This window comes from Heloderma suspectum, chromosome 9 (genome assembly GCF_057233095.1).
Source record: "Heloderma suspectum isolate Gila_16-S chromosome 9, 16-S_ref, whole genome shotgun sequence".
NCBI classification, from domain to species: domain Eukaryota; kingdom Metazoa; phylum Chordata; class Lepidosauria; order Squamata; family Helodermatidae; genus Heloderma; species Heloderma suspectum.
The window spans coordinates 43,125,396-43,151,643 of record NC_139466.1 but is presented as its reverse complement, the minus strand read 5'-3'; the positions used below and the strand labels follow the sequence as shown (position 1 = coordinate 43,151,643).

Here is a 26,248-nt window from a genome sequence, read left to right as displayed (position 1 = left end):
TTTTGACCCTTAAGTATGGCCCTCATCAAGGAATTGTAAATAATGCTTTTCAGTCTCCTGTGCTACAATGCACATTACGAATCTGAGGTACTTCAAAGAATGTTTAACAGCTTCATGTGTAGAAACAGCCACATTTGCTCATCTTTACTTGAAGGAATAAAAATATCAGGGAGAGGCCTGAGCAGAAAAAGTGAGGAAGAAACAATTTGTTCTTCTTGCTCGGGTTTTTTTCCTTGTTGCACAACAGTTCTGTTGTGAACGGAGCCAAGCCATTTTGAACTCTGCCGATTTCCAAGACACCAGTGCTCTTTGAGGAGCCGTGGGTGGGAGAAGGACGCCACTGGCAGGGGGATTATTGGCTCATTTAAACATGTTTCCTGAAGAACAGCCAGTTGCTGCTGATGGGAAGGTCTGCAGAGAAGCGGGTGGGAATGGCGGTTCTCAAAAGGCCTTTCTGTTGGATTGGCTGGCTTTGTTTTCTGGCATCCTAGGGCTCCAGGCTTGGAACTGGGCCACCAAACATCCTGTTTTCAGGCAACTTGTTCTGTCCCTCGCTGTCCTCTTCCCGTTCTCCTTTTCCCTCTCTGGCCACCCACAGCTGCCTCGGGATTGTGAAGGTAAGGAGCATCAGCAACGGGATGCTTCTCATGCGCTGCTCATGGTGTGGCAATGAGGCTTTCAGCAAGCAGATGAGAGAAGGAGGGTGGAATAAGAGGAGTTTGACACCAGTGGGGCTGTGCGGGGGGAGAGACCCCAACAGAAATGACAGGCAACATTTACAGAGATAGCATTTGCTAACTACTGAAGAGTACTTTGAAAGCACGTCAGAGTAGGGCTGGGTGAACCAGTTTTGATTTCTCTTAGTTTCTGCAATCTTAAATTAAATTCACCCATTGAGACTTCTTTAAAGTTTGCATGAAATTCATATGCATTTTTGTCTGCACTTCTCCTAAAACATGCACTTTTGTATACAATTCTGTCAAACATACATTTTTGTAAGCAATTTTCCTAATATGAAGAATTTTAATGTTGTTTCACAATATGCAGTTCTGCATACTGCTTTCCTTAATATACACATTTTTTCATTGGAAGACTGTTGCACAGTTAGGGGAAGTGCAAACTTCAAAGGTTGAGTTTCAGATCGCATTTTGGTTCGAAAGTGCAAAATTAGGTACAGTGGCGAGAAAAAGTCTGTGACCCCCTTAGAATTGTCACATATTTCCAACCTAAAATGTTATTAGATCTTAATCTCACCTCATAATCCTACATAAAGAACAATAGATAACATGATTAAACAAATAACACACAAACTTGATGCTTTTTCAACATTTATTTATCCACAACTGATTCAACGTTCAGTTGAAATGTGTGAAAAAGTATGTGAACCTTTATATTCAGTACTTGGTGGCACCCCCTTGAGTAGCAATGATTTCAAGTAAGCATTTCCTTTAACTGTTGGTTAGTCTCTCACATTGGTTTTGGTTAGTTAGTCTCTCACTTTGGCCCATTCCTCCTTACAGAACTGCTTCAGCTCAGAGACATTTCAGGGCTTTCTTGCATGAACAGCTCACTTCAGGTCCTGCCACAACATTTTGGTGGGGTTTAGGTCCGGACTTTTGACTAGGCCATTCTAAAGCACAGAATTTCTTCTTCCGCAGCCATTTTTTGTAGATCTGCTTGTATCATAGAATAGTAGGGTTGGAAGGGGCCTATAAGACCATCGAGTCCAACCCCCTGCTCAGTGCAGGAATCCAAGTCAGAGCATCCCTGACAGATGGCTGTCCAGCCTCGTCTTGAATGCCTCCAGTGTGGGAGAGCCCACCACCTGCCCAGGTAACTGGTTCCATTGTCATACTGCTCTAACAGTCAGAAAGTTTTGCCTGAAGTTCAGCCGGAATCTGGCTTCCTGTCGCTTGAGCCCATTATTCCATGTCCTGCACTCTGGGATGATCAAGAAGAGATCCTGGCCTTCCTCTCTGTGACAACCTTTCAAGTACTTAAAGAGTGCTATCAGATCTCCCCTCAGTCTTCTCTTTTCAAGGCTAAACATGCCTGACATTCTCCTCTAAAATCTTCTGACGCACTGCAGAATTTATGGTTGTGTCAATGATGGCACATTGACAATGATGACAAGCCGTCCAGGTCCTGAAGCAGCAAAACAGGCCCAGACCATCACATTTCCACCACCATGCCTGATGTTTGCGATAAGGTTCTTCTGTTTGAACTGATGCCAAACATAACATTTCTCAATGAGGCCAACAAGTTCTACCTTTGACTTGTCTGTCCAGAGAACATTGTTCTAGAAGTCTTGGGGATCATCTATGTGAACTTTACCGAACTTCAGATAGGCCGCAGTGTTCTTTTTACAGGGCAGTGGTTTCCTCCTGGCTATCTTCCCATGAACACCATTATTGTTCAGTCTTTTTCTGATCGCTGAGTCATGAGCACACATTAGCCAAGGCAAGAGTGGCCTGCAGATCCTTGGATGTTAGTCTGGGATTCTTTTTGACTTCCTGGATGATGCGGTGGTTTATTCTTGGATAAATTTTGGTAGGACAATTACTCTTGGGTAGAGTGACTGTGATCTTGAACCTTCTCCATTTGTAGACTGTCTATCTGATAGTGGATTGGTGGAGCCCCAAGTCCTTAGAAATGTTTTTGTAACCCTTTCTAGACTGATGAGCAGCAATAATTGTTTTTCTGAGGTCCTCAGAGATGTCTTTTGATCGTGGCATGACATGTTTCCACACAGCCATATGGTGAAGACCAAATTCACAAAGTTTCTGATCCTTTTATAGGGTGGGGCCTTCCAAACTCACTCCTGAAGATCTACCTAATTACTCAAGCACCTGATTCTAATTATTCCCTTTATTTGAGCTGATGCAACCAAGGGTTCACTTACTTTTGCACATACCCTGACTCTTAAGTACTCATTGTTTTCCTGATTTATACATCAGTTTATTTCACAAGACACAGAATTGGTTAATAAACCCTATTGGATACTTAGAAAAGGACTGGTTTTGATTCACGAAGGCTATCATGCCCAAACGTGGCATGAATAATTTCCATAATTATCATTAGGGTTCACCAACTTTTTCTTGCCACTATAAGTTCGCATTAAAAGGCAAACTGAACTAATTTCTCCTCCCATCCCTAGGAAGAGGTTGCTTGTCAGATATGATGATGGGATGCACATCTTTTTTGCCACATGTCCATGCAAGGATGGACATGTGGCATCCCTGTGTGTGCACACACAGTGGAAAAGGTATGTGTACAATTGTCAGGCATGACAATCTTTAAGCAACTTGAGCTTCCCTGCTTCCTCCCTCACAGAAGGGTGTGCTATGCAATTACATTCCACATAGGAAATACTTTCCAGTTAGAAAAAAATCCTTGCATCTATGCAGCCCTTAGAGGTGTGCAAAGCAAAGGAAAAATGACAACCCATCTTCCTTGCCAAGCATGTGAAAGCTTTTGAGTGTCACAGGTCTACTGTTCAGGCAGGAAAAAGAAAGCGGGATCTAAATCTCAGTTTCCACCAGAATTTTGCCAAAAGTGAAAAGACAAACTTGGTGTTTCCTCCTCAGGGAAAATATTGGGAGAAATTTTCAAGGAAATCAAACACAAAAAATGATGCCACCAATATATGTATTCTTGAGTGCCACCAAGTTCCATTCATCTAATGTGAAATGTTAAGGCCTATCCAGGTGTTCCTGATCGGGTAAAGTATCTGAGGAAATTGAGAAAAGCTAGGAGTTTTGATTCAGACCTGCTTTATGCAGTCAACAGAACCTTTGGGGTCAAATGGCAGCTGGGGTGGCAGGATATTTGGCAGAAAACAGGCATGGGTCCCCATTTCAGATCTGGACCACATTCTGGATCTGGGAGTCTGCAACAGCTTTTTCTTTGAAATAGATGCAGTCAGTTTAAGCACACTTTTTAAAAAGCATAAATAACTTAGTTTGGCCTTTCGAGTCAAGTCAAAAAATCCCTGGATGGACTTTACCATAAACTCATCAGGTGACCTTGCACTAACTCAGCTACAGCTCTTCTGTCTTCAGCATGGGAAATCTCCTCCTCCTCCAGGGTCATTGTCAGTATTACAACAATGTAGGTACAGGGCTTTGATCAGTGAAAGTGGCACATAAAGCTCTGTGACCCCTCCTTGGCCAGGCGCTACTTCCGTGCCATCTCAGTTGTGCTCTAAGTTCACTCACTTCATCGTTATCACTGGGACATATCAGACTTTGGGAAAGATGCACAGAACTGTTAGTTGGCTGGTCCCATTTCTGAAATACTTTGCAATGGGCAGGACCAGACTTGAAATGGGCAGAACCTGACAAACCTATTTTTAACTAGGGATGGACAGGCTCACCTCCGTCTGGTTTCACAGGGCACTTCCCCAGCCACCACCCACCCCTGCTTGCTGGAGCACCTGGCAAGGGCTGTGGGGCCACCCGTCCTCTTAGCAAGCTGCCATTCTGCATAAAAAAGGCGGCTCAGGGTTTTCTGGATATGTAATGTCACGTAAATAGCAGCTGTAAAGGAGCTATTTACACAACATTACAGGCATGAACAGTCCATTTATGCCTGTAATGTTGTGTAAGTGGACCGTTTACAGCTGCCATTTATGTAACATTGCATATCCAGAAAACCCTCAGCTGCCATTTTTACACAAAATGGTGGCTTGCTAAGGGAATGAGCGGCTGCTGGGCGATTGCAGACTGCGCGGGTGCTCGGCGAGTGGGTCAGGTAAGCGGCGGAGGCGTGGCAAACAGGGTCCGAGAAGCCAAGCAGCGGGGTGGGGAGTCCACTGGACTCCACCCCCTTCTCAAACTACCATGACATCCCTATTCTTAAGCTTTCCTGAATGTCCCTGCTTTGTTCTCTTCCTGCTTCCTGGGTCAACATTGAGATCAGGGGCAGGACAGATCAGTCTTGCCAGGAGTCTGAACTGATCACACAGAGAGAGCTTTTGAAATGAGGCTGAGGGCCATTTGTTGCCCATGCCTGATTTAGATGCTAAGCTCCCAACTTTTGGTTATGCTGCCCAGTAAAGGTGCCACATTCACTGACTTTGCTATATAAATACACAAATGAATGAACAGATAATCTAGCATTTTCTCACTGGAGGAGAAACAAACATGCACTAACACAGAGAAAACATCCCACCAACAACAATTTTGTGTGCTCTGATCTGCCCTACTCAAAATATTCTACAGTACAGAGAAAACCCAGCAAATAGTCTCGTGACACTTAACAATATATGTATAATGGGATTCACGGAGCAGCGCCATCTGATCATAAGTGTTATTGTCTACAGATGTCAAATATCTATTATATACACATTGGGGGTGATGGAGAGGCAGAAGAAAACAAAGAGGCCAAAGAAAACAAATACCTGTGAAACACAAGAGGCAGGTCTGTGGAAATTCGGGGCAGCATCCGGTACTGCCGTTGTGCCTCTGCTAATTCCGTTGCAACTGGGGGACCTCCCATTAGCACAGCAGGAACTAGTGTCTTCAAAAGCAACCCTGGAAAAGAGCGGAAACACTCATTTCCAGAACCGGGCAAGTCGGCGGAGCTCCTTTCTGCAAGCTCCAGTGACCCGCCCCACTCCAGAAACAAGTATGTCAGCGCTTTCCAGTTGCCTTACGAAGTGCTAGCGTCCAGTTGTGCTAATGGCAGGTCCCACTAGTGTGCAGGCAACATTGGACACTACCTGTGTCTCCAGCGTCAGACTCACTTTTCAGTAAGCGTGAACAGGACTGGGTGCACTGAACAGTGTGGCTGCTGTAGTTGTCTGCTAGAGAATGCCAAAACTCTTCTGCCCAGGCGTCTTGCTGTTCAATCATGATTGGCAGCCAGACAGGTCTTCAACACTGCATTCTTACCCAGTTGCTCATCATCATCTGCAAGCACGTTTCTAGGGATGTACGAAAGTCACTTACCTGTAACAAAATTTGATTTGCAGTGGGGGGGAGGCGCTCCGTCCCTCCCCCTGAAATTCTGGCTGGGGGGGAGGTGCTCCGTCCCTCCCCCCCGAAATTCTGGCTGGGGGGGAGGTGCTCCGTCCCTCCCCCTGAAATTCTGGCCGGGGGGGGAGGCGCTCCGTCCCTCCACCCCCAAATCCTGGCCGGCCGGGCCGCAAATGGCAGCGGACGTAGCCGCCGTCGTTTGCGTCCCTGCAGTCAGCCGTGATAGGCTACATAAATGTTTACGTAGCCTATCATGGCTGAGTAAAAAAACAACAACCGCGCGTACGCAAATGGCGGCGCCGCCATTTGCGTTCCTTATTTTGGCATGTCTAGTCTACGTAAACATTTACATAGACTACGGCGAAAATAAGGGGAACGCAAATAGCGTAGATGCCAGACTAGACTAGACTAGACATGCCAAAATAAGCAAATAGCGTAGACTAGACGTGCCAAAATAAGGAACGCAAATGGCGGCGCCCATGGGCGCCGCCATTTGCGTACACACGTTTTTTTTGTTTTTGTTTTTACTCAGCCATGATAGGCTACGTAAACATTTACGTAGCCTATCACGGTATTTTTTAAAAATCTAGCCGTGATAGGCTACGTAAATCTTTACGTAGCCTATCACATTTTTCTGTTGTTGTTGTTTTACTGGAAGTGGCGGCAGCGGCAGCCAGTCGGAAGACCGGCCGCCGCAGCCGCCGCAGCCAAACCGCCGCTGGAGCCGCCGCTGCCAGGAGGATTCGCCCAAGGTAAGTCCCGTCCCAGGGGGAGGCGGGCAGGGCAGACCGTTTCGCCACCAATGTTGGGGGGCCGAATGTGCTGGCATTCGGCCTCCCCGAGATTCATGGCGAAATTCTCTGACATCCCTACACGTTTCATATTCTTCAGCTAATGCAGAAGCGACCCCTGAAGCAGCTGCGACCTGGCAGAAGGGCACGTGTGAGTGAGCTCTCTGATCAGTTGTTGCATTCAAATGGGTAACGAGGATGGCTGAACCTTGGCCCTGAACTGCCTTGACAGCCTGTCTCTTTCTGGCTTTCCCAGGTCCTTCCGGGAACCCGGCTGGTTCATCACTCCAACTGAAAGATGGAGGCGTCCACAGAAAAGATCACGCTGAACGTGGGCGGGGTGCACTATGAAACTTACAGCAGCACCCTGAGAACCTTCCCAGGGACCAAGCTGTGCAGCCTCACAGAAGCCCAGGCTGCCACGACGTTCGACTACAACCCCAGCACCCAAGAGTTCTTCTTTGACCGAAGTGCCCGGCTGTTTGGGCAGGTCCTGGACTATTACAGGACCAGGCACCTCCACTGCCCTGCGGACATCTGCCGGTCTGTCTTTGAGGAGGAGCTAGCATTCTGGGGAATTACGAACACCCCGCTGGCCCCCTGCTGCTGGACAAAGCTTAGTCAGGCAGACAGCCAGCAGGAGGATTATGATGCTGAGCACGTCCTTGAGCAAGACGACCCCCAGGGAGGTCTCCTGGGCCAGGCCGAAACATGGAGTGGCCGTTGGTGGGCTCGCTGGCAGCCCCAAATATGGGCTGTCTTTGAAGAGCCCTATTCCTCTCGATGGGCCATGGTAATGCTTAAGCTCCTCTTCAATCCAAGATGGGCTCCGGGAGGTGGAGAAGGGCTGTCAGGGTCAGGGGGATCTAGAATTCAAGTCAGAAATGAACATCGCTGTCACATATGCATATGCATCTTCTTCTAACCAGAGCCTGCATGGGTGTGTCATTCCCCCTCCACATTTTACCCTCGCACCAACCCTCTGAGGTAGGCGAGGCCAAGCCAGTGAGCTCTGTCTACTACACCCACACTGATTTTGCCATGCTACAGAAATGATCCCAAGCTCCCATGCTGCACAACTGTGATCTACATTTGCTGGTTGTCTTCACAATCTGTGAGAGCGCTGAGCAGGGGGCAGAATAGTGAAATGGCAGTTGGGAGCTGCCTGCCTCCCCTCTGCTTGGTTCCCGCTTGGATGTGGAGAAGGGCTCCATTGTGCTGTCAGGCAGGCCCAGAAGCCCAACCTTGGCTTTTTCATTATAGGTCGGAAAGGCCAAAGGGTGAGGAGAACGTCTAGGCAACTAGCAGGCAGGGTTTGGAACAGGGGCAGCCCCAGCTCACAAAAGGGGCAGCCCTTCTAATCGAGATGGAGCAGCCCTTGGGATGAGGGAGAAGAGCGCAGGAGGAACTTCTAGATGCCAAAAGATTCCCTGTCAAGGGGGGAAGGAGGCTCCAGCAGTGCCAAGGGGTGCATGGGGAGGAGAGGAGGGTCCCACTTCCCTGGTGTGGTGAGTGTCCCTCAGGTGCAAATCTCATAACTCCTCTACCCTTGACTGCTGACCATTTGGGCAGCTTTTCAGATGTCCTCCTCCACCCTTAGAGAAAAGAGGTGGAGGAGCAATTGCACTGCAGAGGTTGATCCGTGCCCCCAGATCATTGCACAGAGAGATGAAGGTCTGAACACAGGCATTTATGTTCTTACGGATGTTCATGCCTAGGTGCTCCAAGCACCATCCAGCCCAAGACATTCTGCTGCTTGAGGTGAAGGACAAGATGGCGTCCTCCCACTGTCCACTACAGAAGCCAGCTCAACAGGCAGCTTCAACACTAGCGATGGGGCGGCCTCCGCCCGTACACCTGGGGGAAGCAGACTAGCATAGAGGGCACTGGGAAAGCCTTGGGACACACACAGCTCTGTCTGCTGATGCCTTGACTCGCCACTGCGCCGTCCCCCTGCCCCAGCATCCACTGCCTCACTCTGCTTAATGGGAGAATCCTGATTCCTGACTGGAAGGAGCTACTTTGAGTGCACAGTTGCACGCCTGCAGCTGCCCCTTTTCAGACCTCCAGCTCTCCTCCAGAGGTTTGGGGGGGCAGGACCAGTGTGGGGTGGCAGCATCGGGGGTGGGGCCAGAAGTATGGTTCTGCTCTACCTCCACATGTTTGCTCCATGCAAGGGGTTTGCGATGGGCACATGAATGTGTGAACAGCCATCAGTGATGTAGTCTCATGTGGGGATACGAAAGGTCTAGCGGTGTGAGGATGTTATGCTCTCTATGCTGGTCCATTCACACATGCTTGGTGTAGGTCTGTCTTTCAGGAGGAGCAATCAAGACAATGCCAAATGTGATATTGTATTTCCTATGGTCCATTCATGCATTCAAGAAATTGCTTGGTGTTGCAGCCACCAACTGATCAACACGCATGTGATTTGGAACAGTCAGGTGGTAGGAAGTCCTCACCTCTTCCCATTCTCGGTTCTAGCCACTGGGCTGGTCTGCACGTCACAATAAGCCAACCTGAAAATAAGCCATGCTGGGTTGGTTGTTCGCTCGCTAACCCATGTTATTCCTGATAGATGATCAGGTGTTCTGTGGCTTGCTGTGGCTTATTTCTCCCTTAGTCCTCCCACCTGTTCCCAGCACATATTCCCTAGGCCTTTGTGGCACAACGTCAGCAGCCTACTCCATTAATGAGCGCAAATGCACTCATTAGCAGAGTAGAGTTTATTTTGTGGGGGGGGAATCACCTTCAGGGAGACTTGTGCATATCTAACTTTTTTAAAATTTCTGATGAAATTTGCAAAAATTTGCTAAAGTGAAATAGTTACTGCAAATAAGCACAGTAGTTACGTGAATTTGTGCAAATCTCACCAGAAGTTGTTTGTGTTTTTTTATATCAAATCTTGCCGAAGGTGGGGGGGAAAGGGTGTTGCTGACTAGGGAGGCAAAGATGTATCAGACGAGGGGCGGATGGGAGGGAGGGAGGTGAGACTGCAAGGAGAGATTGGGTTTTGTGCCATTCTTGCCAGGTGGCTCTGCAGTCCTTTCCAGCAAGCCATGCATAAGCCACTCTGACGGGTTCACATGTCACAACAAGCCACTCTGAAAACAAGCCACCTTGAACAACCCACCAATGAGCCTGAGGGTTCTCAGGGTGCCTTGTGCGTGGTTAACAAGCTACACTGAGGAAACTGGGCTGGGTTGGGACATCATGACAAGCCACCGTGAAACAAACAAAGCTGACAACTCACTATAGCTTGTCATGTCATGCGAACCAGGTTGGCTTCTTCACATTAAAAAAAAAACCCATCAGAGGAAAGAATCGTGCAAGTGAACCTTCCATTTAGTTTGACCCAGCATTCATAGACCCTTATGAATGTTAAAACCCACCTCATAAGCATCATTGCAGGAAACCAAAAGCAGCTTGAAACTACAGATTCTGTCCTTCCTGCTTTTTCCAGTGGGGAATTCTGCTGGAATGAAGGACCGTAGATAGCTGATGAGTTAATTCACACTCCTCACTTAGAGGTAAAAGGGGTCCTAATGGGGCTGGCTCTCCTGATTGCTGAACTTACCTTTCTTAAACTTTCTGTTCTGAAGGGGGTGGGAGGAATCATTCCCATGGGCTTAAAGCCCCCCCCCCTATAAGCCCTGGTAAAGAGCCACATGGAATGTTCATTTAACTTGGGAAGCATGGGAAATGTAATTTTCAGTGCCTCCGAGGACTGAGTAGGAAGTCATGGGGAATTACATTTCTCATGTTCCCCAGTGACAGTAACGCCTCAAAATACTTAGAGGTCCCCAGCAACATTGCAGAATATGTGGAATGTAGTTCCAATGCCTCTCTACTCAAGATTTTCCCTGAAATGAGCAGCCAGCACTTGGGGTATGGTAACTCCCCACCCCAAAGTAAATAGGGTATCCCCATTTCCCATCCTACTAGTTTTGGAGCAGGCTTACTTGGGGTTCTCATCAGAAAGGACTTCAGCAGAAATTATGGAATGTGAAATAAATATTGGGCAGAATCAGCTGGGTGGACCTCAGGAAACTTAGAGTAGGGGAGATCATGGGCTTTGGAACTGTTTGATGCTCACAGCAACTTACGATGGATCTTCTTCTCTCTTTGCAGTGCTTGATGATAGTTTCCCTGCTGTTCAACATGGCTATCATCATCATCCTTTGTGTGAGAACAAGACCAGATTCAAAATTCAACACAGATACCCACCACCACCTGCACCATGTTTCCATGGCATCTTCATGCCAAATGGCCCATTACCTCCTCCATCTGGAGCTTTTCTTCATCCTCTGCCTCACGTTTGAATTTTTCATACGACTCACGTTCTGCCCAGACAAAAAGAAATTCCTTAGAAACCCTATGAATGTGGTTGATTTCCTCTCCCTCCTCCCAGTTTACATCGAGCTCTTCTCAACTGGACACACACACAAGATTCAGGCCCTTGTATGTTGGCTGGGCTTCTTCCGTGCATTGTATATCATCAAACTCCTCAAGTTACTCAAGCTTGTGGAGACTCCTGTGATGCTGAAAGTCCTGCCCTACACATTCAGGTCCATCCTGAGAGAGATCTTCATCTTTGTTATCATTTTTTCCTTTGAAATCCTTTTCTTTGGTGCCCTCTGTTATTATGCAGAGCTCATTCAAGCTGACACGGAAACTTACTATCGTGACATTGCCTCTTCCTTTTGGTGGGCGGTGATCACCTTGACCACCGTAGGCTATGGTGATATGATACCTTTTGGTATATTTAGCCGAATTATAGGAGCCTGCACTGCAGTAAGTGGAGTGCTAACTATTATCATCCCAATCCCAATCTTTTTCATCAAGTTCAAGGGCTATTATGATGCTGCTGTAATCAAGGAGAAGATGAAGAGGATGAGGAAACAAATGTCAACACTGTCATCCTGAGAATGCCAGAGTACCACATTTTCAACTGTGGAAAAAGAAAACACACTTCTAAATGGCTCACCCACCACTGCACACGCTTGATATCCCTTCCTATTTGAGTAGTAAATGCCTCTACTTGTATTGAGCAACAGTTCATCTGCACACAAACATATTCACAGAGTTCCATCCCAAAAGGGACCTTCATTCTCATGATGTTTCTTGCCTTCAACCGTTTTTCTCCAGTGCCATATGGAGAGTGCACAATCTTACCCTGACCATCTATGCCCATGATCTGCTTTCATTATTAATTTTATTTCCCAGTTTTAGAATCCTGATTAACAGCAGCTAGTCAGTTGCCTGCTGGGTTCTGGTAAGATTGGTTGCAAAATGTTTTGTTTCAGGCATTTACTGCACAGTTTTGGATCTGCTGATCCCATACAGCTCTCAGAAGTAGGCCTCAGTCTAGAGCTGAGAGCTTCCCTTGGAGCTGCTTCCCGCACCCATCATTTTTCCATGCTTTTCACTGTAATGGAGGTCACTAGCTTGCACCCCAAGAAGGGGGGAAAGTGGTGGTTTGGGCACAGGCCCTGCAGATAGCATCATTTCCCCACTGGGGATGCTTGGGTGACACTCCATCCACACGCAAGCGTATTCATAGAGGTCTATTCTGGCAGGGACTGTTGTTCTCACAAAGTTCCATCTCCACAGTCTAAGCCTTCACAGCCTTTTTGGTGATCTGTGGTTCCCTTGACCACCATGGGCTATAGTGCCATATATCCCTTCCACATGCCATGTTGGGTGCTTGGGGCTAGTGCAGCAGTTTCCCCAGTCCTATCCTTTCTTATCAACTTAGTTGTGGTGTTGTCAACCATAACGAAAGCGGAAATGAATGAGTCAACGATCATAACATTGCTGCATCCCTGCATGCTCTAGCATCAGCTCCATGGCAGGGGCATTTCCACCAGCTCTGGGGAGGGAATCTAGCTCACACCGTAGCTGGTGCAATTTTGATCTTTGTATTTTAGAGACCAGTGTATAATGGATCCCTAAGGATGCTCAGAAACTTCACTCAGATCCACCTCCTCTATGGGGCCAGTGAGAGTACAAGGTTCTCTCTCTCTCTCTCTCTCTCTCTCTCTGTCTCTCTCCATTATCCCACAGGAGTTTCTGTTGGGATTTCCATACTCTGATTAATGCAGACATCAGCCAGATGCTCTTTAACCATGTGTCTCCAAAGGGAGCAGGGGTGGTGTGGGGCGCCCAATGGGGAAGCACAATTTATTATACATGTCCTACTGAGGCTCAGACTGACTTTCCAAAGAGGAGGGCCTCAGGCCCACAGGATGCTGAAACAGACCGAGGGGGTAGAGCATGGAAAGAGGTGGACAGAGAGCTGTTGAGGGGATTGCTGACACCTGGAAACTATCTGTGATGCCCTCCCCCCATTTCAAGACTGTAATGCTGGAGGAGATAAAGATCGTGGCCTACTGGAGGAAAAAAGCAAGCTCTTTCATATAATGGGATCGTAAATATCTCATATACTTTGCTTTCATGCTGCACTTTATTAAAAAGAAATTTTATTATAGCTTTACATTACAAATGTCTGGATTTTAAAAGGCTCTGCTTTATTAATCTGCACTGTGATGCATGTCTGTTTTATGTTTCTCATGTAGCAGATGACTGCCAATCAGAAACTCATGCCACAGCTACCTAGTCAGCTTAGAAAAGCACTCTTGTCCCCTGACCTATTGTGACAGATAGCAAAGTGCTCAGAAATAAACATAAGCAAACTTAAACTTAGTGAGGCAACAGCGTTCCCTCTCCCTGCTCGAAGCAATCCAGGAGGGTCTCTACACGGAGCTTTTACTCTGACGCTATTCTGCCCCCAAGTCAAATGTGTCCGATGACACGCATAGCCCTCATGGTGTTTCTTGCCCTAAACCTGTTTCTTTTTCATTCTCATTTTGTGACTTTTTTCCCCGTCACAGTAGTTTCGGTGCAATCTGGCAGTCCGTGCGACCTCAGCTGGCTTCACTGCGGGCTGGTGGAAGGGAAAGTTGTGTGGGGTGAGGGCGTGGGGAGAGCAGAGGGCTAAATGTCTACCCAGAAGTAGCTCATTGCCTTCATTTGCACGTTGCCTATAGGAACAGAGGGGTCAGGGGAATTCCTTTGCCAACCCTTTTTCTTAAAACTGCTCTGTTGCGAACGTGGGCTCGGCCACTGCCTCTCCTTTTAAAGATTCATTGAGCTCCCAGCCCTCCTGCTACGGAACAGCACTGTTGCCACCTGGGCTCAATCACTGCTTCTCCCTGTAAATAGTCATTCACTGGGCGCTGGGTAATTATGCTTACTCAGAAGTAGGGATGAGTGAACTGAGCCTTCAAGCGCTCTGCTACTGCCGCTCTGTCATTCACTGCCAGGACCAGAGCAGCGTCTGCTAGTAGTCGTAGTAGTAGTACGAAGGATCCAGTGCTTTGTGAACATCTCTCTTCTTTCTCTCTTCCTTCCCTGCCCCCACCCACATCCCTCAGACAGCCACATCTACAGGGGGAAAGGAGAGGAAAGGACACGCAAGAGCAGCCGTGGGCCTGCTACTAGTAGACGTAGGAGTACCTCGCTGCTCGGTCATTCACAATATCGCTCTTCCGTGAGGGAGGAGGGGCAGGGGGCAAGCTGCGCTCCTTGGCTGCCCATTCATTTCTACTCATGGGACTCCGTCCATCCCACCCCAAACGAATGCTCCTTCAGTTCCTGTTTGCCCTACAAAAGGGGAGGAATTCAGCGCTTTTGTGGGTTGTGTGTGCTGTAGAAGGAGCTAATTCATTTCTGTGAAAATGTGGATTTTAACCAGTTCGCTTCACAAAGGCGTTTCGGTTTAGATTGGCCCCAAGTCTCTTAAATGCACACCCTTTTAGGGTAACCCACAGGGCAAGCCTGCATAGCTATGACCCATCAGGCCATATTTTGTGGCCTACAGGTGCTCAGCAACCCCTTCTTTTTTGCATCTCAGGCAGGCAGCAAAAGAACAGGGTGGTTGGCTATTTTTGCTGGGCAAAAGGAGAAATCCACTTTTCACCATTGCCCCAAACTCAGAGGCACACAATAGCTTGTAAATCCAGACAGGATCATGACTCAAAGTTCATGGAAGCATCAAGATTTATTAGAGATGTATGTATAACACAATCAATATACCTGGCTCCATTCATTCTGGAGCACTCCAGAACCAGCCTCATGTGACTCTCCACATCACCAATGTGGTGTAGTGGTCAGAGTGTTGGACTGAGTCTCTGGAGATCCAGGTTCTGATCCCCTCTCAGCCATGACGCTGACTGGCTGACTTTGGGCCAGTCACTGACTCTCAACCTAGCCTACCTCAAAGAGTTGTTGTGAGGATAAAATGGAGAGGAGGACGATGTAAGCCACCTTGGGTTCCTCGCAAGAGGAAAAAAGGCAGGGTATAAATATAACAACAACAACAAGTGCAGAAATGGCCTCATTTCTACATCTTTACTTGAAGGAATATAAATATCAGGGAGAGGCCTCAAGGTTGAGTGGCAAATGCGAGGAAAAAACAATTTGTTCTTCTTGCTCGGGTTTCTTTTTTCCTTGTTGCACAGCAATTCTGCTGTGAACGGAGCCAAGCCATTTTGAACTCTGCCGATTTCCAAGACACCAGTGCTCTTTGAGGAGCCGTGGGTGGGAGAAGGACGCCACTGGCAGGGGGATTATTGGCTCATTTAAACATGTTTCCTGAAGAACAGCCAGTTGCTGCTGATGGGAAGGTCTGCAGAGAAGCGGGTGGGAATGGCGGTTCTCAAAAGGCCTTTCTGTTGGATTGGCTGGCTTTGTTTTCTGGCATCCTAGGGCTCCAGGCTTGGAACTGGGCCACCAAACATCCTGTTTTCAGGCAACTTGTTCTGTCCCTCACTGTCTTCTTCCTGTTCTCTTTTTCCCTCTCTGGCCACCCACAGCTGCCTCGGGATTGTGAAGGTAAGGAGCATCAGCAAAGGATGCTTCTCATGTGCTGCTCATGGTGTGGCAATGAGGCATTCAGCATTTCCAAGCAGATCTGAGAAGGGGGCAAAATAAGAGGATACTGGCACAGGGTGAGAATAAGTGGGGGAGACCCAGACAGAAACGACAGGCTACATTTGCAGACTGCTGAATGTTTAGGAGTGTTTTGGAAGTGTGTAAAAATTTGCTTGTTGGATATGATGACAGCATGCACATCTTTTTTGCCACACATACATTAAGCAAAGATGGACATGTGGCATCCCTGTGCATGCACACATGGTGGGGAAGGTATATGTGCAATTGCCAGGCATGACCATTTTTAGGCGATTTGAGCTTCCCTGCTTCCTCCCTCACAGAAGGGTGTGCTGTGCAGTTGTGTTCCACATAGGAAATACTTTCCAGTTAGAAAAGAATCCTTGCATCTATGCAGCCCTTAGAGGTTTGCAAAGCAAAAGGAATATGATAACCCATCTTCCTTGCTGAGCATGTGAAAGCTTTTGAGTACTGCAGGTCAACTCTTCAAGTAGGAAAAAATGGGCTAGATCTACATCAGAGTTTCTACCAAGATTTGCCTACAGTGAAAAGGCAAACTTTGCATTTCTTCCTCAGACAACATATTGGCAGGAATTTTCAGGGAAATCACCAAAACTGTCAACGATGCTACCCATATTTCTAGATAAGGTTCTGCACATCCTTCAATTGCCACCAGCTTTCCATTCATCTAGTGTGAAACGTTGAGGCCCATCTAGAGGTTCCTGATCAGGCAAATACCCGAGGAATTCAAGCGAAGCTAGACGTTTTGATGCAAAGGTGCAGTTTGCATCCCAGGAACAGCTGCGACCACTGGCCAAAGAGTGCAAGTTCTTTGTGCCTACCAAGTTCTCTGATAAGCACTCACACTGCTCTGCATTCCCAGTCCCCTGAAACCAGTGCATCCTCAGAGAACAAAGATCTCCGTGTTCTTTGAGCCGAGGAGGAGGAGAACTGTGAAACTGTTTCTGTGATCTGCCCTGCTCCCTGCAGTCCCACTGGGTGAGTCACCCTAGCCGGTTCCCTAGTTTCTCTCCCTCAGCAGCAGGAAATAAGCAGGAAAGTGCCATGCTAGCACTCCCCACTCCACAGCCAATTTAAAACATTATTTAACCAAAAAAGAGAGACTAGGTTGTAGCTACAACGAGGTGTAGTGAAGCAAACCAGCAGCATAAGAAATCAAACAATAAGATAGGCTGAATCTACACATAGAAGTTATACCATTATCATTTTTGTTTATTCGGTCAGTCGCTTCCGACTCCTCGTGACTCCATGGACCAGCCCGTGCCAGAGCTTCCTGTTGGCCGTCGCCGCCACCCCCAGCTCCTCCCAGCTCGAGTCCGTGGCTTCCACAATATCATCCATCCACCTGCCCCTCTTCCTTTTGCCTTCCACTCTCCCTAGCATCAGCATCTTCTCCGGGGTGTCCTGTCTTCTCATTGTGTGGCCAAAGTACTTCAGCTTTGCCTTTAATATCATTCCCTCACTGTTGGTATGTAAGGTTCACCTTGGATGCCCAGAAGAAGGTTTCTTGCAGGGAATACTTCCCATTGTTTAATCTGGTGGAATTAGGGAGGGGTTACTGGGGGAGCAGGATGTCCAACACCTGGGGAGATGGGATAGTGGCATCTTTCCACATCCCAGGCAAGAGGGAAGTAAAAGGTGAGGAGGAACAGCAAAGATTTCCTCCCTACTCCTGGTAGGCAAGAACTGGGGGCACGTGACAGGCAAGTGCTGGAAATGGGGAAGCTGAGTCATTGGGCCAGGGACACTGGATCCCTTGAAAGAGACAGGCGTGTTGTCCTCAGACCGTTCTCAGCACTTCCATTTCAGTAAATAGGATTGGGTGCCGGGGGGGGGGGGATTGGGGGATGGACTAGGATTGGGGGAGAAGGAAACAAAGTGTCCAAAGGCTGCGCATTGCAAGAGGCAGGGCCTGCCAAACGTGTGCCTCCGCCTTCTGACTTGCTTTACTTAAAGTAAACGTGTCTAGGGCCCGGTGCACTTAACAGTGTGGCTGCTGCTGTTGGCAGCAAGGAATGCCAAAAGTCTTCTGCCCAGACAGGTTGCTGTTATATCTTGAGAGGCAGTGTGGTGTAGTGGTTAGAGTGTTGGTCTGGGACGCAGAACACCTGGGTTCTTGTCCCCACTAGGCCATGAAGCTCACTGGGAAACGTTGGGCCTGTCACTGACTCTCAGCCTAACCTACCTCACAGGCTTGTTGTGGGGCTAAAATGGAGAGGACCATGTAAGCTGCCTTGGATTCCTTGCAAGAGGAAAAAAGATGAGATATGAATGTAAGAATGAATGGAATGCATGATTGCCAGCCGGGCAGGTCTTCAAAGGTGCCTTGTTTACATGGTTTCTCCCCACGATGTGCCCGCACACCATGTGGGCAGAAAAGTTTCAGGTACTTTCTAGCCAAGACAGGAAAACCTCAGGAACAGCAGCAACGCATGTGTGCGTGCGTGCGCGCGCGAAGTTCTCTGATCAGTTGTTGCATTCAGAATGGTAACGAGGATGGCTGAACCTTGACCCTGAACTGCCTTGACAGTCTGGCTCTTCCTGGCTTTCGCAGGCCCTTACGGGAATGTGGGAGCTGCCCGCCTCCCCTCCAGACAGAGCTGCCTGTCACCTTGGTTCCCACTTGGATTCAGAAAAGGGCTCCACTGAGCTGCCAAGCAGGCCCAGAAGCCAGACTTCTCACTGACCTTTTTCAAATCTCCTGGCCAGTCTTGTTCCTTATGGAACTTCTAGCTGCCAGTCACCTTTGCTGACCAGTAGTGCAGTGGCACATTCAGAAGGGCGGGTCCCTTCGCGACAGCCACAGCCACGCCCCCCACGGCCACGCCCCTTCTGAGATCATACAGCCATGCAAGATACACAGCCTTCAGCTGGGAACCAAAAACAGGGCAGCTGAGAGTAAGGCAGGGGGATTCCCGTTGGACGCCCGAGAAAAAATGCAGGGGTGTTAAAATCTTTTTCACCCACTCACTCACAAACATTTTGGGTTTTCAAAATAAGATACTCTATGGAAGCTTCACCTTCACAACTCGACGCTCATGGACAGATCCCTTCTCGTGCCCCCTTGCACACTCCCTTGGCGCCCCAGCATTACCCATCAGCCTTCCCTACGCTCCTTCATTACATCTCCCCCCTCCCCCAACAGAAACGTCCACACACCCAGCTGGATTGAACTGCACACGCGCGCGCGCACCTTTCTCCCCTCCCCACAACTGATTTCTCCCTGTTTCCCTCCCCTCCACCAGGGGTTGTTTGCCCAGGTGCCTGCCAGCCCTGTGCCAAAAATTGGAGCTGACAGAGCAGGTTGCATCTGGCAATTCCACTTACTGTAGAAATTAATGTTCAGGAATTAACAGTACAGTCCAACGGGTCTTTATTTCAAATTAAATTTACAGAGATCTTGGGAAGGCAGCTAAGGCTGCAGTCCTATGCACACTTACCGGGGAGAAAGCCCAGTCGGCAATTGAACATAGTGGGGCTGACTTCTGAGTGAACATGCATAGGATTGTGTGATAAATCCTAAAAACTGGCACAAACTGGCCACCTGCCCCACCTCATAAGTAAATAATGGTGGCAGCGCCGCCCTGTTGCTGCCGTGGCCAGCAGCAGCTGCAGCCCTGAACGGGTGGCCGGTGTTGCAGGAGACGAGGGCAGCGCCGGGCATGCAGGCACGGAGCAGGGACGGGAGAAGCCAAGAGCTGAGGCGGAGAAGGGGGCGAGAGGAGGCTGCAGAGCTCCCTCAGGCTCCCTCTCTTGCTGTCTCGCTCCTGTTGTCTGGCCAGCAGCCAAGAGGCAGCCGCCCGCACTCCCTCTGCTCCCTCCTCCTTCCCTAGCAGACCGCGACCCGGCTGGGGGCTGCCTTCAAAAGAAGTGCCGGAGCGACGCCCCAGCGCGACCCGCCACCACTACACCGCTGTTGTTGACCTCCCAGACCATCCAGACTAAGGCAGCTTCTCCCCTAGACATTTTCACAGTCAACTCGAAGCCTCCCTGCTCTAGCAACTGTAACCAAAGCAGCCACAACTGTTTTAGGCCCCAGAGAGAGTAGCAAAGCCAGGCTGTAACAACAGGCTGTTTCTTCACACGGCCACAAGCCCTCCCAGTCACCTACCCATCTCGGAACAACAATACATTTGGGATAAGGGGACAACTGGCGAAGGGGCTGGCAGGGAACTCCCCAGCTCATGTAACAAGCTGGGAAAGAAAGTGTAGAAGACAAACCCAGAGCTCTCTCTGAGAGATTTCCCAGAAATTTTGGAAAGAAAGAGACAATTAAAAGTGAGGTGTGGAGTCAGGGCTTGCCCACGAGGAGCTGAAATGCGCTGCTGGATCCAGGTTTAGAATCTGGTAATATCCCCCTCCACCCCACCCCACCCCACCCCCCACACACTGTGGTCAATGGGCATTGCCCAGTCTCCTTGTTCTGGATTATTCAGAAGCCATCAGACCTCCCTTGCAAACAATTCCTGCTTGGGGGTCATGATCAGAGAGCATTTCATCAGAGCTGGTCATTGAATATGTTATAATCACAGGGAGAGAATCTAAGGTGTGAACCAAGGAAAGTTTAGGGTGATGAGAAATGCTGGAGAACAGCAAGGAACGTTGGTATCCTTTGATGCTCACAACCAGTTACAGCCAACTTTCCTATTTCTTTGCAAAGTTTAATGATAATTTCCCTGCTCTTTACTACTGGTATCATCATCCTCTTTTATGTGGAATCCAATGGCTATCTATACTTTAAAAGTCATAACCACACCACAGATGGCCACAGGCATCACTACCATTTTCCCCAGATATCTTCATACAAACAGGCCATTTACCTCCTCCATCTGGAGCTTTTCTTCATCCTCTGCCTCACGTTTGAATTTTTCATATGACTCACATTCTGCCCAGACAAAAAGAAATTCCTTAGAAACCCTCTGAATGTGGTTGATTTACTCTCCTTGTTCCCAGTTTACATCAAACTCTTCTCAACTGGACACACACACAAGATTCAGGCCCTCGAATGTTGGCTGGGCTTCTTCCGTGCCTTGTATATGGTCAAACTCCTCAAGATACCCAAGCTTGTGGAGACCCCTGTGATGTTGAGAGTCCTGCCCTACACATTCAGGTCCATCCTGAGAGAGATCTTCATCTTCGTAATGATGATTTTTGCCTTTGAACCCCTTTTCTTTGGCACCATCTGTTATTATGGAGAGTTCATTGGAAATCATTCTGAGACATTCTTCGATGACGTTGCCTCTTCCTTCTGGTGGGCAGTGATCACCTTGACCACCGTAGGCTATGGAGACATGTACCCTATCTCTGTGTTCAGCAAAGTGATAGCAGCCTGCGCTGCAGTAAGTGGAGTGCTAACCATTGTCATCCCAATCCCAATCTTTTTCATCAAGTTCAAGGGCTATTATGATGCCGCCATAATCAAGGAGAAGATGAAGAGGAGGAAGGAATGAGCATTGCTTCTGCCAACACTGCCATCCTGAGAACTCCAGAGTGCCACACTTCCATTGTGAGGAAATTTCTACACCAAAAAGTATAAATATGTGCTGATTTTAGAATGTGGGAGATTCTTCTTAGAAGCTCACCAGGCCTGTGTACCAGTCAGCTGAACAGCCTATTCAGTACTGAATGGCGAACCTGGTAGTTAGAATGAAATCTCTCCTTTTTAAGGCATTAGGACTAGAAGTCTAAGGACAAGAAACATTTAAGAAATTATATTTCCTGTTAGGCTATTAAGATCTAAGAATCTTTACCAAAGCTCTGTTTAACAACAAAAATGTTTTATATCATTTTAAACAAGTTATATTTATATACAAGTATATTTCTAATACAAATGAAAAATGGATCAAAAAGATTTTTCGTCTACTAATTCTTGTTAAACCAAAATTGAATCCACCTTCCACCTAAAATAATTTTTGGTGTACATTTTGTTTGAAGTCTACTGATCAGCTATGGATAGTTAACTGGCACCCAAAGACTTCCTAAATACTGGAATTTTTGTTTGAAAACACTCTGCAAAAGCCCAGATCCATAACAATTATAGAATCATAGAATCATAGAATAGAATCATAGAATAGTAGGGTTGGAAGGGGCCTTCAAGGCCATCGAGTCCAACCCCCTGCTCAATGCAGGAATCCAAGTCAGAGCATCCCTGACAAATGGCTGTCCAGCCTCGTCTTGAAGGCCTCCAGTGTGGGAGAGCCCGCCACCTCCCCAGGTCATTGGTTCCACTGTCGTATTGCTCTTACAGTCAGGAAGTTTTTCCTGATGTTCAGCCGGAATCTGGCTTCCTGTCACTGGAGCCCATTATTCCGTGTCCTGCACTCTGGGATGATCAAGAAGAGATCCTGGCCTTCTTCTCTGTGACAACCTTTCAAGTACTTGAAGAGCGCTGTCCTATCTCCCCTCAGTCTTCTCTTCTCAAGGCTAAACATGCCCAGTTCTTTCAGTCTCTCTTCATAGGGCTTTGTTTCCAGTCCCCTGATCATCTTTGTTGCCCTCCTTTGAACCCTCTCCAGTTTGTCTGCATCCTTCTTAAAGTGTGGTCCCCAGAACTGGACACAGTACTCCAGATGAGGCCTAACCAGTGCTGAGTAGAGGGGAACTAGTACTTCCCGGGATTTGGAAGCAATGCTTCAATGCATGCAGCCCAAAATAGCATTTGCCTTTTTTGCAGCCACATCACATCGTTGGCTCATATTCAGCTTGTGATCTACAACAATTCCAAGATCCTTCTCGCTCGTAGTGTGGTTGAGCCACGTCTCCCCCATCTTGTAACTGTGCATTTGGTTTCTTTTTCCTAGGTGCAGAACTTGGCATTTGTCCCTATTAAATGCCATTCTGTTGTTTTCTGCCCAGCGCTCCAGTCTATCCAGATCACTTTGAATTTTGTTTCTGTCTTCCAAAGTATTAGCTATCCCTCCCAATTTTGTGTCATCTGCAAATTTGATCAGCATTCCCTGCACCTCCTCCTCCAAGTCATTCATACAAATGTTGAAGAGCACTGGGCCCAGGACTGAGCCCTGCGGTACCCCACTCGTTACCTCTCCCCAGCTTGAGAAGGTCCCATTGATAAGCACTCTTTGAGTCCCATTCTGTAGCCAACTGTGGATCCACCGGATCGTTGTTTCATCTAGCCCACTTCGAGCTAGTTTGCTCATCAGGATATCATGGGGCACTTTGTCGAAAGCTTTGCTGAAGTCGAGGTATATGATGTCTACAGCATTCCCACGGTCTACAAGGGAGGTGACTTGATCAAAAAATGAGATCAGATTTGTCTGGCAGGACTTGTTTTTGACTTGTTTTTGACTAGTTTTTGACTAGTTTTTGACTAGTTTTTGACTAATTTTTTAATTCTAGAACTACTCCCCACATCAGGGAAGTGAGACTCTCCTGACCTTCCCTGGCCCCATCTACATGAGCCATTTACTCCGGGGCTGCTGCAATCTGAGGACCTTCGGGACATACGATGCAGTTGCCACTTCTCAGCCTAACCATGGTTTTCCGAAGGAAAATGCAGATTTCCACAGATGTGTTTTGCTGCGATTTTTTTTAGCTTGCTGAAGGTTTACCGTGCTGTCTGTCCCTTCCTCAAACTGACTTCGCAGTTGGCTGTGGGTGTGGGGTAAGCTTAGTGATTGCATCACTCTGTGACACCTTTTCACTCCTCCCCCTCCTCCTACTCCTTTGCAGCTGTGCAGTAACAGAGAGGTATCCATTTTGGAATGATGGGTAGGCATGTACCTCTCACGTGCGGATGCCCCTTTGCATGTGCGAACCATTGCGAGAGTTACCATGCCAAACAGTTGGCATGGTAACAAAGGAGCAGACTAACCACATCTTACCAAAGAGGAATGGACAGACACAAAAGAACCCCTAAAATACAAAACAGCCACTAAAACCCGAAGTGTTGCACCCCCAACCTCATGTGGCTGTGCAGCTGTGCATTTATATATAATGGTAAAAAAAAAGAGCAGCGCGACTGCTGCAGTTTAATGGCCACATAGCAGGGCACAGCGGATTTTTCCGTTGGAGAAATCTGCAGTAAATCACGCTTGGACTGCAGCAGAAGCTCATTCGCAGCTGCGATGCTCCGCCGTTAACGCAGGAGTGAAGGGTGAAAGCAGTGCCGTGTCGATGGCCCGCCTTTCACCCCTTGACTGGGAATCTGTGGGAAGCTAGGAACTCTTCATATGCTGCCCCATGGTTTCCATCAGCCACCACAACCCAACTGGGCCAAGACATCTTGGTGCCTGAGGCAAAGCAGCAAATGGTTCTGCTCCACCCTGGGCCAGGTAAGTTATTTTGGCACTGGAAGCCACAAGCACTTTTCCCTAGCAGTAAAAATAACAACAAATCAAGTAACTTTTAACAATTTGCTGCCCTTTCATGAAACTCAAAATCTGCTGCCTTTCTCCAAAAATCAAGTGAGAACCCAAGGAGATAGCTACTCACCTGCCTCTTGTCATGTCAAACCAGGGTAATTGACCCCTTTGAGGAGGAGTGGCTTCCCACAAAGTTGTTTTCTGCCCTACCTGCCTGTGAAAAACAGGCCCTCTGACTCACTCAAGAGCAGATGCTAACATTGTGCCCATCACATGCAAAACCTCTTGCATGTAGATTGAGAGGTAACCTGACCAATTCTAGATCACAAGCAGGCACAGGGCTGGCTCCAGAGGGTGGTGGGGTCTGGGATTTTCAGGGGGGCCAAGAACCACAGCAATACTGCCATTCCGTTTTTGCGCAGAGCACCCAAGAAAGTCAACATCCGTATGGGATCATTTGGACCCCATACCACCTCCAGGTTAAAGGGATTCACTGACTCTGTCTTGCCCAAATCAGTCTCAAACCCTGTAGCCAGCACTGGGCAAGGAGTTGTCATGAGTACTGCGGTGGGGGCGGGAGATGAGATGTGCTAGGAGGGAAAGCAGTGGCAAGCTGGGTGATTGCATATATTAGCTCGAGAAGAATGCCTAATCATCACTGAAAACCTTATGCAAGCTGTCATGTTGGCCCTTTAGAACAAATCCAAACAGGGACACGAAAAGAGGTCCTTTATAAGGGGAAGTGGAAATCGACAATGCCACGAGCTGCCTTTGGGCTGTTCCGCAGGCTTGATGCTGCAGCATTTGCCGGCATCTTTACTTCCAAAGAGACATTTGCCTCCTCAGCATGCTCCCCATGCAACTAGAGGGCCACAAACCAATGCAGAGCTATATGTGCTTAAACTTGCTGATGTCAACTGGCTTTAGCTCACTTCCATTCCCTATCGGAGTATGTCCGGTTCTGATATCTTCTGCACTAAGCTTCAACTAATCTAGTCAGTGCCAAATTTAGGCACAAGCTAAGTAAGCTACAGCTTAGAGCCTCACATTACAAGGGGCCTCTGAATACACAAAAGGGCTGAATTTCAGGTTTACAATAATAATAATGTTGTTGTTGTTATTGTTATTATTATTAAAATAAAGGACATTGTGTTTCCATACGTTAAAAGTGTTCATAAATGCTAAGAAATTATTTAAAGGATCTATATCAAGTCATCATCAGAAATAAAATTCAGTTGGCTTTCCCAAATGTAGAAGCCAAATTACGGCTCTTTTTGAGTTTAGTGATAATGAACTGCTCAGGATAAAGGTCATTTTTGTAGCTGAAAAAAGAGCAAGAAGGAACTTTAAAAAACAATACTACAAGAAAGGCTGCCTGCATAGAAAATGATAAATTTCATAACCTATCATTTGACATTATCAACTACTTTGCTCACCAAAAACCATGATAGAAAATGTTTTAAATTTTATGTGATATGCAAACAGATGTACTGCAGGTTGCGTTGCTTCTTCAATTTAGTAATGCTGAAGTGTGTAACTCCTCTTGTGTTTCCATACATTAAAAGTGTTCATAAATGCTAAGAAATCATAACGTATCTTCATTTAAAGGTATTCCTAATGCAAATAGGCTTATTGAAGGATAGATGGTTTTGTTAGATTATTAGTTTTTCTAATTATTATAGTTTTTCTTTGCAAAGTTTTTCTTTGCATCTTTGCCAAATATATATGTAAAATAAAGTTGTATTATTTCTATTTTCATTGTCCTTTTTGTTTGAATAATATTTTCTTTTGTAATGCTATGGGGCCTTTTAAGCATGACATAGCTTAGGTCCTCATCATGTCATAATCCAGCTCTGATTCTAGGTGATCTGAAAAGAGATTCCCAAATCACCATTTGAAGACTTCCAGAGGAGGTGACCTATGTTACCTTGACTGTAACAAACTGCAGATTTTCTCCTCAATCTCTTTTTTTGGGGGTGGGGGGTGGGATAACTTTGAGGAACAATTCTGTGACTCTCAAGAACTAGCTCAAGGCTTTGTAAATTTAGTTAGTCCTAGTAAAAGTGTTGTTTTTCACTGCCCTTGTCTTCTTCCATACTAGGCACTCATTGTGGAATCACCATACTTCATTCATTCACATTCCATAGCAGGGTGGTCTACATGGTATCATCATCCATTAGTAATC

General features: G+C 47.3%; 1 protein-coding gene and 1 pseudogene across 1 annotated transcript; both read left to right on the top strand.

Moving 5' to 3' along the window:
• The first annotated feature begins 268 nt into the window (after window positions 1–268).
• On the top strand, window positions 269–13,305 carry LOC146338673 (voltage-gated potassium channel KCNC1-like). The gene is made up of 3 exons (XM_084814263.1): window positions 269–617; window positions 7,026–7,562; window positions 10,901–13,305. Exons 2-3 carry the CDS (start codon window positions 7,068–7,070, stop codon window positions 11,693–11,695), a joined length of 1,290 nt encoding a protein of 429 aa, XP_084670389.1. The 5' UTR covers window positions 269–617; window positions 7,026–7,067; the 3' UTR covers window positions 11,696–13,305.
• A 7,101-nt stretch (window positions 13,306–20,406) lies between these two features.
• LOC146338672 (voltage-gated potassium channel KCNC1-like) lies at window positions 20,407–21,192 on the top strand (annotated as a pseudogene).
• Window positions 21,193–26,248: the final 5,056 nt, after the last annotated feature.